The 11,772-nt window shown below is 47.2% G+C and overlaps 1 protein-coding gene across 2 annotated transcripts in view; it reads left to right on the plus strand.

The window, feature by feature from the left end:
• The window catches only part of LARP1 (La ribonucleoprotein 1, translational regulator), a 61,336-nt gene extending 50,024 nt beyond the window's left edge, over positions 1 to 11,312 (plus strand). For both annotated transcript variants that reach the window (XM_047773841.1, XM_047773937.1), the window contains 6 exons: positions 399 to 505; positions 1,351 to 1,502; positions 3,255 to 3,399; positions 5,734 to 5,843; positions 5,984 to 6,111; positions 7,744 to 11,312. In XM_047773841.1, coding sequence (XP_047629797.1) covers positions 399 to 505; positions 1,351 to 1,502; positions 3,255 to 3,399; positions 5,734 to 5,843; positions 5,984 to 6,111; positions 7,744 to 7,953 — 852 coding nt within the window. In that variant the 3' untranslated portion in view covers positions 7,954 to 11,312. The remainder of the gene's footprint in view (positions 1 to 398; positions 506 to 1,350; positions 1,503 to 3,254; positions 3,400 to 5,733; positions 5,844 to 5,983; positions 6,112 to 7,743) is intronic.
• Positions 11,313 to 11,772: the final 460 nt, after the last annotated feature.

The raw sequence follows: 11,772 nt of genomic DNA on the forward strand, positions 1-11,772 counted from the left end.
ATTCCAGGGCTCTGTGCTCTCCCTTACCTTGTCTGAGCCAAGGAAGTGCCAAATCCCCCACCTGCTCTGTATTAGGCTGGTGGGCCAACCTGGGATTGAGTGACCACATCTGTAAGACCACATCTCTAGACACTGGAGTGGTGGCCCCATGTAGCCATGATAAGGCCTAAGGAGGACTGGCCATGTGTGGGTCCTTGAGTAGATCAGGTCACTCCCAAGCCCCGTTTCCTCGCCTGTGACATAGGCATGCCAGCTCCTAGCTTACTGCTGTGGACAACATGTGGGAGTAGATAGGGCAGTGCTCACACCTGGGAGGAGATCTTAGTCCTACAAATGCTTGATGCTCCTCAAAGTCACATGAGTGACGTTAGTAACAAATCCTGGACAATCCTTTGCAGATGCCGCGGAAAAGGAAGACAAGACACAGCTCGAACCCGCCGTTAGAGAGTCACGTGGGCTGGGTGATGGATTCCCGAGAGCACAGGCCCCGGACTGCTTCCATCAGGTACTGACAGTGGGGAGGAAGCTCAGGCTCACTGCAGGAGGGCAAGAGAGCCATGACTTCCATAGTACCGAGAAGAAAGAACCTCTTTGATCGCAAATTAAAGGAAACTTAAGAAAGGAATCCTCATCCAAAGCTAAAAAAAAGCTAGTAGTCTAGAGAGCTTAATCCAGATCCTGGGAAGAGAAAGGCCTCTTTCTGAAGTGGTGTGGTGGTGGCCCTGGAGCGCACTCTCAGGAAGAGAGTATCTCAGTTGATTTCAGAAGTAGGTATCTGCTGCCACCTTCAGGATAGCCAAGGAGTTGAATAAAAAAATACAGATTCCTAGGCCCCAACCTCAATCTGCTGACTTGGCTTCTGGGGGTAGGGCCCAGATTCCTTTTTATTTATTTTTAGGAAAATTGCTCCCAGTGTTCCCTGTTCCAGAGCAAGGTTTAGGAGCCACTGACCTGTGCACTCTGGTCCCTGCAAAGATAGGCATGGTTATAAAGAAACTATAGATGGATTAACCCATCATAGCTCATTAAAGAAAGTCAGATGTTAACATGAGATGAATAAATGGCTAAAAGATCAGGTTTGGGCATTGTACAGATCTGGGACATTAAATACTAGCTCTGTTACTGAGGGCAAAACTCATGGTCTCTGAACCCCAGTACGTTTTTGTAAAAACCGTCCAAAGGCTGGTGGAAAGAGTATGTCAGACCTAGCACAGTAGCTGGGCCTCTTTATTTGTTGCACAAGAAAGGCTGGATCTTGGCTGCTGGAAGGGACCAGAGGGGCACCTCCTAACCTGATGGCTGGTTGTTCTGAGGAACCTGGTAACACTGTGCCCTTCATGGTCTCTGCAGCTCCAGCCCCTCAGAAGGCACCCCTGCTGTTGGCAGCTATGGCTGTACCCCTCAGTCGTTGCCCAAGTTCCAACATCCTTCCCATGAGCTGCTCAAGGAAAATGGCTTCACACAACACGTCTACCACAAGTATCGTAGGCGCTGCCTTAACGGTAAGATGGACAGCTGGAGAGGGTGGAGCTTCCTAGGCCACTACTTTGGTCCATTGTAAAGGCTGGTAGACCACGTGACTTTTCTCTGACTTCATAGCAAGAAGTGACATGACATTACAGCTTGAAGGAATGAAGTTCAGCTCAGGCCAGGTAGCTTTGGGATACAGGAGGTACAGAGAATCTGGTGCTTAGAACATTCCGCATTCCTGTTCTTGATCTTTCTCTATTGATAGGAAAAGTCTTGATATGTTTTATATCATTAGCGTTCTGTTTCTGTTAAGGCTGCTGATTCAGCCATTGCTGAGTGTGGTCCACTCTCCATCACAAAAGGGTGGGTATGCCTGAAGCAGCGTATATTCTCTGGAATAGGGGTTGCCTAACTGTGGCTGATGGACCAAATCCAGCTAGCGGCCTATGCTTGTATAGCCTTGGAGCTAAGAACAGTTTCTACATTTTTAAGTGGTTGTGGGAGTGGACAGGGGGAGAATTTATGGCAGAAACCATATGTGACCTGTAAAGTCTAAAATACTAACTCTCCAGCTCCTTAGGAAAAAAAGATTACTGACCTCTGCTCCAGATGAGAGTGTAGGGAGAGAACCTGTCTAGATGCTCCCATTTGCTTTCTTACATCCCAAAAGGAGATGTCTTTTAACTGCAGGTTTCTGTCATATTGTCTGTAAGGATGCTCAAAATAAACCTTAATGCTGCTCAAAATAAACCTTAATGCTCACTTACAGTTATTAAGTCATTCAGCCACCTTTTTACTCAGCAAAATATGGGTACAAAATGTTTGGTTCATCTACCTTACTTCCCTCTTCGTGTGTGTGTGTAATAAGTTTTATTGATGGACTTTTTGAGTTTCTACTTTTTGTCTAGCATGAATAATGCTGCTGTGAACATTCCTGTAGATGTTTTTGTGGGAACACACATTTTCATTTACCTTGGGCAGAAGAGTGAGATTCCTGCATCGTATCATAGGGTAACTCTGTCTAACCTTTTGAGGAACTTTAAGACTGTTTTCCAAAGTGACAGCACCATTTTGTATTCCTAAGAGCAGTGTTTGGGGGTTCTGATTTCTCCATGTCCTACCAACACTTATTATAGTTTGTCTTTTTGAGGATAGCCATCCTGCTGGTGTGTGCGAGTGTGCAGTAATAACTTTTTTTTTTTTTGGCCGTACCTGTGGCATATGGAAGTTCCCAGGCCAGAGGTCAAATTCAAGCCACAGCTGCAGCAACACCAGATCCTTAATTCACTGTGCCAGGACAGGGATCAAACCCATGCCAAATGATACCTTCTTCTGGGTTTGATTATTAGCCTTTCCCTGGTAGCTAATAATGTTGAGCATTTTTTCATGTGCTTATGAGCCATTTGTATATTTTCTTTTGAGAGATGTCTATTCAGATCTTTATTTTTTAACCAGATTATTTGTTTTTATTTTAAGTTGTAATTTTGTTGTTGTTGTTTTGCTTTTAAAGTTGTATTGAAGTTTAATTGATTTACAATGTTTTGATAATTTCTGCAGTACAACAAAGTGATCCAGCTATACATAGACAGAGTGCCCAGTGCCCAGCAGCAGGGCCTGACACACTGTACTTAGCGTTCAGTAAATACCTTCCCAAAGACTTAAGGGGGCAGGTGATGAGTGAGGGAAGGAGAAAGGACTAATGTCCTTGAGTCCCAGGATCATTTGTCCCCATAGCACAGGCAGTCCAGCCCTAACACAGTCTTTCCTTCTTCCTCCCCCATCAGAGCGGAAACGCTTGGGCATTGGCCAGTCTCAGGAGATGAACACTCTCTTCCGCTTCTGGTCTTTCTTCCTCCGAGATCACTTTAACAAGAAGATGTATGAGGAATTCAAGCAGCTGGCTCTGGAGGATGCCAAAGAAGGCTACAGGTGAATGGGATCAGGGGTGGTGAGGGGTCCCTGTTGAGTCTGCTTCCAGAAGTATAATTGGAAATTTATTGTGTATATGCTTCATACTCTTTATTTCAAAAATGTATTACTTTTGTGTGGGTACTACATTTACATGATTGAGAACTCAAAGAGGTCAGAAGGTTACACAGTAAGACGTCTCCTCATCTTAGTTCCCCAGCCAGCTGGTTCCTTTTCCCACCGCCAGCAAGTACGGTTAGAATCTTGTGGATCTTCTCTAAAAAGGGAACTTTGCTTTATAAGTTCCCTTGTGGCTTGGTGAGTTAAAGATCCAGCCATGTCACTGCAGCAGTTTGGGTCGCTGCTATGGCATGGATTGGCTCCTTGGCCCAGGAGTTCTTGTTGTTTTGTTTTGTTTTTTTAGGGCCACACCCATAGTGTGTAGAGGTTCCCAGGCTAGGGTCTAATCAGAGCCATAGCTGCCAGCCTACACCACAGCAACATCAGATCCGAGCCGTGTCTGCGACCTAAACCACAGTTCATGGCAACGCTGGATTCTTAACCCACTGAGTGAGGCCAGGGGTCGAACGCAACCTCATGGTTCCTTATCACATTCGTTTCCACTGTGCAAGGACAGGAATTCCTGGCCCAGGAGTTTCTAAATAAATAAACAAAATTTAAAAATGCAAGTACTTTGCTTATTATGTAGGCGAGGGCAGACCTATATAGTCTTCCACACACGTTTCACCCCTTTTGTTGACACAAAAGATGGTCTCTTTTGGATACTATTTTGTAGCTTTTTGCTTTTTTACTTATTTATTTATTTGTTTTTGGCCATGCCCACGGAATGTCTAAGTTCCTTGGCCAGCAATCAAGATTACACCTGAGCCACAGCAGTGACTGGAGCCATTGCAATGACAACACTAGATCCTTACCTGCTGTGTCACAAAGGAACTCCATTGCTCTATTTTAGATATCATTCCATATCCATGTATAAATAACTTTCTTCTTTTTTATAGCTCCTGTGGTCTTAGACTGTATGGATATACAATAATTTATTTAATTATAGACTGTTAGGGTGTTTTGGCTGCATCCATGGCATTCAGAAGTTCTGGGAAAATAGAGTTTAAATTTTTTTTTTTTTTTTTTGCTTTTTGTGGCTCCCCCACGGCATCTGGAAGTTCCCAGGCCAGGGGTCAAGTTGGAGCTGCAGCTGCCAGCCTACAATGCCACAGCTACAGCAACACCAGGTCCAAGCCACTCTGACCTACAGTCACACACTGTGGCGATGCCAGATCCTTAACCCACTGAGCAAGGACAGGGATCAGACCTGCTTCCTCATGGATACTAGTCAGATTCTTAACCCACTGAGCCACAACAGGAATAGTCGTGTCCTGTCAGACTTTGTACACGTGCAGATATAAAATACATATTTGTTTACAAAAATGGACATTCTACATGTAACACTTCTCATTATCCATCAATGTATATTTACATTATAATTTTTAATATATTCTGTTGTAAAGAGTTAACGTGATTTTTCTTAATCACTTCTGCAAGACATTTAAATTTTTTTAATGCTTCTATGAGTAATTTTATACATCTATAAAATTCTAAATTTTGGTCATTTCCCTGGTATGTGTTCCTAGAAATGCAATTTCTGGAATTCCCGTTGTGGCGCAGTGGTTAACGAATCCAACTAGGAACCATGAGGTTGCGGGTTCGGTCCCTGGCCCTTGCTCAGTGGGTTAATGATCCGGCGTTGCCGTGAGCTGTGGTATAGGTCGCAGACGTGGCTCGGATCCCACGTTGCTGTGGCTCTGGCGTAGGCTGGTGGCTACAGCTCCGATTCGACCCCTAGCCTGGGAACCTCCATATGCCACGGGAGCGGCCCAAGAAATGGCAAAAAAAAAAAAAAAGAAATTTCTGAGTCCAATAGATTAACAAAACTCCTAATTGGCATGGTCACATAGCTTTGCAGAGGGCTCATATCAGGGATTGACAAACTTTCCATAAGAGATACACAACAAATCTTACTAGGCTTTGTGGGGCATAAGGTATCTGTTGCAACTGCTCAGCTCTGCTCTTGTAGCAGAAAGCAACCAGTGTGATACTTCATAAGCAAGTGGGTATGGGTAGTGGGCTGTTACTCATCTAGCCCAAGTTTGCTGGTTCTTGACAGACATTTAGATTCGCCTTTAATGTTAGCCTTCTCAAAGAGTGCTTACCATTTCCTCAGTCCTCTTGTTTAAACTGTTTCATAGTTGATCTAGAATCCAGGTACAGTTCCTGTCTTAGATTAAAAAAAAAAAAAAAAACTGTGTCCTGGTTTTACTGACTTGTATTCTCCTACAGGTATGGTTTGGAGTGCCTTTTTCGATACTATAGCTATGGCCTGGAAAAGAAATTTCGGCTGGACATTTTCAAGGACTTTGAGGAAGAAACCGTGAAGGACTATGAAGCTGGTAAGAGAGTTGAGGCTCTTTGAGCCCTGGTCATCCTGATCTTATGTTCTCTGCCCTGCACTCTGCCTGGTCTGTATCACATCACACCTCCCTCTGTCAGCCACCCAGCTTCTCTCTACCTCTCTCCTCTTTCCCTGCAGGCCAACTCTATGGGCTGGAGAAGTTCTGGGCCTTCTTGAAATATTCCAAAGCCAAAAATTTGGACATTGACCCCAAACTTCAAGAATACCTCGGCAAATTCCGTCGCCTCGAAGACTTCAGAGTAGATGTAAGTGGAAGTCTCTCATCTTTCCCACCCTGATTGTCCAGGAAAAGAAAACCGGACCAGAGATCAGGATACCTGTGTTCTGATCCCAGCTGTGCCACTAGCCTAGGGACCCTTCCCACTCCCGTTTGGGTCTTAGGGTTTTTTTTTATAAAATAAGAGTGAGGAGTAGGTGGTGAAGGCTAATAGTAGGATATGTGGTTGCTCCTCCCTCCCCTTCATATGATGGATGTGCCTAAAACATCGTAATGCTCCTTCCTTCTTATCACGCAACCCTCCTTGCTGCTGTGCCTAGTTACAACTGATTAATGACAGTGAGTACCCAGTGCTAATGTTTTACTCTTTCTGGGAGAGATAAGTTCCAACCGGAGAAGTTTATAAATTATATTCAGTTCTTTGCCCTTCCATCCACGTCTTCTTGACGCAGTGACTCAACAGTGACATCCAGTGGTAGGTCAGAGTTATTGCTACTGTTCTTTGTAGGTGCTGCAGGGACCCCAGAGATAAGTAAGACTTTCTCCTTTAGAGAATTTATAATGTAGTAAGGATATGCCAGTCGTCTTAGTTCCTTGAAACCTTTTCGAAAAGAGCAAATAGAAGTAAATAATAGTTATTTAAAAATTGGTATTGATTGTTTACTGTGGGTCAGGCACTGTGCTAGGCTCTTTACCTTGACCTTATTTAACCTTTTTAATGTGAAGCAAGCAGGGTTTATTGTCAGCATCCCTGTAGCAGTGGATGAACTGAACCCCATGGCCACCCATTGAAGTAGTGGCAGTGCTGCTCAGGTTGCCTGATGGGATGATGAGTCTATTGACTTCTGTCCTGAAAGACTTCTCTAGTACGGGCCTGGAAGGGAGCGCCTGTGTAGAGAAGCCTTGTAATAGGAAGACTTGTTGAGGGTAGAATAAGAAGGGCTCAGCTTTGGTGGCCAGAAAGGGAGGGAAGTGTCCTCAGGGTTACAGGACCTTTGGCAGTCGTGAGGCCAGACTGGATCCTAGTCTGACCCTTTAGGAGTTGCCACTCAAGCCCAGCAAGTTAAGGATTTGGTGTTACCGCAGCTGTGGCTCAGATTCCATCCCTGGCTGGGAACTTTCAGATGCTGTGGCTGAAGCCAAATCCGGAGGGGGTGGGGGTGGGAGAGGAGTGTCCTTTTTAGGGCCTCAAGGGGGATGAAGGCGCACCTGGGCCTTCTGAACTGCAGAGTCTCAGCATATTATAAACGACATTCCATTTATCATTTCCTGAGCAGTGACCCCTTCTTAGAAGGGAAGCAGAAACTTGTAGAGATAAAGTCCAGGACTTCAAAGGTAGATGGACCTGGTCCAGATTTAGTCTTCACCAGTTACAAATCATTTTTCTGTGCTTCATTGTCCTTATCTGTGAAATCAGATGGTCACGTGTCCATCAAAGGATGGTTAGACCCCATGAGTGAATACGTATAAATCAGCACAAAGCTTGGATCTTGGTGTGGAGCTGTGCTCAGTGAGACTAGTAACTACTTCTGAGAGTTATAAGCCTATTCATTATCTACCCTGGGAGCTGGGAAATAGGGGGGGTCTCTAAACAGCTCTGGCAAGCAAGGGGATGTGGATAGTGTTCCCTTATCACTTACGACTCCCTCCTCTGTTACAGCCCCCCATGGGTGAGGAGGGCAACCACAAGCGACACCCAGTGGCATCAGGAGGTGGCAGCGGTGAGGGCAGGAAGCGGTGCCCCTCCCAGTCTTCCAGCAGGCCCTCCACCATGGTCAGCCAACCCCCCACACCACCTACCGGCCAGCCCACCCGGGAAGATGCTAAATGGACAAGCCAGCACTCGGACACACAGACTTTGGGAAAGTGAAAAGCCCCTTAGCTCTAGGGTCTGGGGAGGGAGAAGGGGTGGAGGGAGTAGATGAAAGTCCATGGGGTCCCCAGTCCCGGGAGAAGGGACAGAGGAGGGACAGGCCTCGGGTCATTAGGACGGGCCTTCGTGCTGAGTAGCAGTATGTACACCATTTGGGCTATCAGGTGCCCCTGGGCAGGAGCCTCCGCACATCCCTTCCCCCTTCTCTCTCCATGACTCTTCTTCACATCCTAGCTTCGGGGGGAGGGGAAGGGGGAAAAGTTTTTTTTATATATATATACATATATATATATATATATCAAGTTTTAAATTATTGATAGCTCGTCTGGATTACCAAAATCACTCTGCAGCCCTGCCCGCGGCTGGTAGGCCGCAACCCACTTCCAGCCGCCTCCTGCTCCCCTTCAAGCCAACTATGCAGCCCACAAGAAGTCCCTGTGGGGCCCCATTGCCCAGCACTGTCCCATGGAAGGCTCTGGCAGCGTCCCTGGACCCCACGAGCACCGGCCCCTGGATCATCTGGGGCTTGCCGTCACCGTGTTCTCTCCCTGCCGTCCCCACCACACCCTTCTGCCATCCTCTGGGAGAAGGAAACCAAAGGATCTAAAGGGGAGGGGCTCGCTCCACTCCCCTCTCCCCGTGCCCCTTACTCCCCAGCCCAGAAGGACGCTGCTCGTACCAGAAAAGACTATTGAAAGATGATTTATTTTATTTTTCTCAGACCTTTCCATCCTTGGGAAAATGGGGGGAAAAAAAAAGATAAAATCGACCATAAAAGACCAAAAAAAAAAAAAAGCATCAGAAAACCCCCACCTAATCCACAAAAAAATATCTTTCCTCTACCCTTGGATTTATTTTTTTTTTTAATTTTTTTTGTTTTGTTTTGTTTTTTTTGTTTGTTCTGGGAAATAATATTTTTTTAAAAGTTGCCTTATTGTGGAGTGAGAATCTGAAATACCCAAATGCCTGTTTTCCTCGGTGGAGTCAACTTGAAGAGCTCCCACCTTCTCTGGATGTGCCTGGGCTGGATTGGCTAGGATCTTTCTCTGGACTGAGTTGCATGTACAGTGCCTCCTGCCTGTAGGCAAGAGAGTTGGGAGCGGCTCAGATCAGAGCCGTGCCTGAAATATCCCTGCTGTTGCATCATTTGAAGCTGACGTCCTGTGTCTGTACACTGCTGCCACTGTTGTGTCCTCGCTCTGCTTGCTGTTGCCTCACGCCAGGCCCCATCCTGTCGTGACACCCTTCATCCTACCCTTGGAACCCCAAGGCCAAGTTTGCTTCAAACTGTTGGAGGACAGCGTTGGCCTGGATCTGGGGCACACTCATCCTCAGCTTGACCGTCTCCCCCACCTCAGAGGGGAAAACTGAACACTGGACAGCTGAGGCTTGGAAACATTTCTAAGTGTTGCCATGAAAGATTCTTGAGACCTCAAGGAGGCTTTGTCTCATAAAAGGTGGAGAAAGATGCCGTTCTCCCTCGGGCCGGGTGGGTATGCCCATCTTGTGTTCCCCCTCCCGCACAAGCCATTTCTACCCACCCTCCTGTGGACCCTACCTGCGAAGGAGACGAGGAAGCTTTGAGGGTGGGGGCGTCCTGCCAGTTGGAGAAGCCCCTTGGCAGGACGGCGTATGTGGACATGGGGTATCCCCGACTTCTCTTCTCCAGCCACGGATTGCTTGGCTCGGGCTGTGACTGACAGTGGATTGGCTGGAGTCTCCTCGCATCTAAAGCTAGGGAGGGTGACTGAAGACCAACCCTCACAGACTGGGCCACGTGCCAGGTGCAGGTGTGATGACACATTTGCCCTGTGGTGGCAGTAGCCATGCACTCAGATTTCTTGGCGTTTTTTTCCACTTGCTTCCTCTGTTGGGCCCTGAAGTCGGGAGGAGGAGACAGTATCTCAGGCTGGCAAGGGCTTGCCCCATCTTGGGCACTTCATTTCTTTGGCCGGTGCCCTCCCTGCATCTCTGTCCTCCCGGTGGTTAGTATGGGAAAGCCCATCTCAGTTCCTGTGAGCCAGTTGTCTTGAAAGCCAAGGTTGAGTGACCTCTGCTTTGACAGTGGGGTCTAAGGTCTCTCCCTGCCCAGTCTGGTGCCTGCCCCACAATGTACCAGACACTGGACTGTTGCACCCCGTCCTCTTTCCCTTCATTCCAACCCTTTTCCTTTGGGTCTCTCTCAGCCCTGTACTGTATCCAGCACCACAGAAACCTCAGTGTTTGTCCTCTGTGGGGTTTTGGGGGCACAAGGAAGCCTTGGGGGTGTGGGGGTAAGGCTCTTATCTAGAGTTTCCTCCCAGGCCTGGGGGCTGCCATTCTCTGCCTGATCCTCCCCACAGACACCCAAAAAGAGGCAGCCCCTTTGGGTGGGGAGGTTAGGACTTCATCTCAAAACAGGCTGAGGATGGGGGGAGGGGGAGAGTGTTTTTCTTCCTTTTTTTTTTTTTTTTCCTTTTGTAACATGTTAGGAGTTATTGTTGCGAAGAGTAGTTTACATCTTCACTTTCTGAAGACACTTGAATTTAGGACCGATGTATCTGTGACAAGCATGCCAGGAGTAGCAAGGGCCATCAGGGCTTGCCACTTCGTACCCACCATCTTCCATGGGGAATCCAAGATCTGAGCAACAAAGCAACAGCCTGCCTAAATCCTTCTGTTCATCCCGTGCCCTCCCAAGATGGGTCCATGCCAACACCACTTTTGAGCATCAAACATCACAAGGTCTGTACACCTCAGCCGTGCAGAGGGGCAGGTTTCTCTTACTTGCTCCTAAATCCAGGAGTAAATGCACTACCATGTAGAGAAGGGCTGCCCCAGCCTACACCCCCTTGGGCTCAGATCGAGGTGTGAAGCCCCCATGTCAAAGTTAAGTTTTTGTTTAGTTTTAGTGTAGCTCTTGTTTTCCCTTTCCTGATAACTGATTTAACAAAAGAAAGCTGCTCAAAAAGCCCTGGCAGTGGGGAGGAGGGGCAAGGAGGAAACAACTAGCTGGTGGGGGCGGGTGTTGGGGGCTGGTTGACAGCCTGGGTAGGGTGGTCTGGATCATCTGGTGCCCTCCCAAGTGGGACCCCGGAGTAGCTCCTGTGTGGAAGGGTCCCTGGGTTTGCCCCAGCCCCACCCTCTCCTTGAGCCGTGTCGACAGCAGAGGCAGAGAAGATGAGGATGCACAGCCCATTTCTGACTGGAGAGGAAAGCTTGTCATCTGGCTTTGCGGAGAAGGTTCCACTTATGCTCATAGTCCATTATCTTTACCGTGCTAGGATATCCCATTTAAAAGGACAAAAACAATGTAAAATACTTGAATGAGCTTGTATTATAACATTAATATTATTGAGAGTATCTGCTTTCCAGGCTGAAGTGATTCATTCATTATTCTAGTCCTGCTTTAGTCCTTTGTAATTTGTGGTAATTATGCTTTTCTTTTTAATACAAAAAAAATGTATAAAAATAAAAACTTGAAAAGGCAAAAGACTGGCTGGTCTCCCATGTGGGCCACAGCTGTGGGTGTGAGGGACCTGCAGTCTGGATGTGCACGTGAAACCTTGAGGGGCTCTGCCAGTGGCCGGTGGGGAGTCACCAAGGCAAGGATTCCTTGTGCAGCTCAGCCTCTCGAGCGTCCAGCTCTCAAGAGCCTTTGCCAGCCTTGAATTCATGTTGCCTCATGTCTCAAGAGATGTGGGGGCTACAGCCAGTGCTATAGACCAGACATCGGTCCAGCAGCCAGAATTTCAGGGTTTCAAGCACTGGCCGTGGCCTGGCCTTGTGTGGAGAAACCACCAGGAAGATAGAGCTGACATCCCTGTGGGGTGTAAA

Source organism: Phacochoerus africanus, chromosome 1, assembly GCF_016906955.1.
Source record: "Phacochoerus africanus isolate WHEZ1 chromosome 1, ROS_Pafr_v1, whole genome shotgun sequence".
In the NCBI taxonomy this organism is placed as follows: domain Eukaryota; kingdom Metazoa; phylum Chordata; class Mammalia; order Artiodactyla; family Suidae; genus Phacochoerus; species Phacochoerus africanus.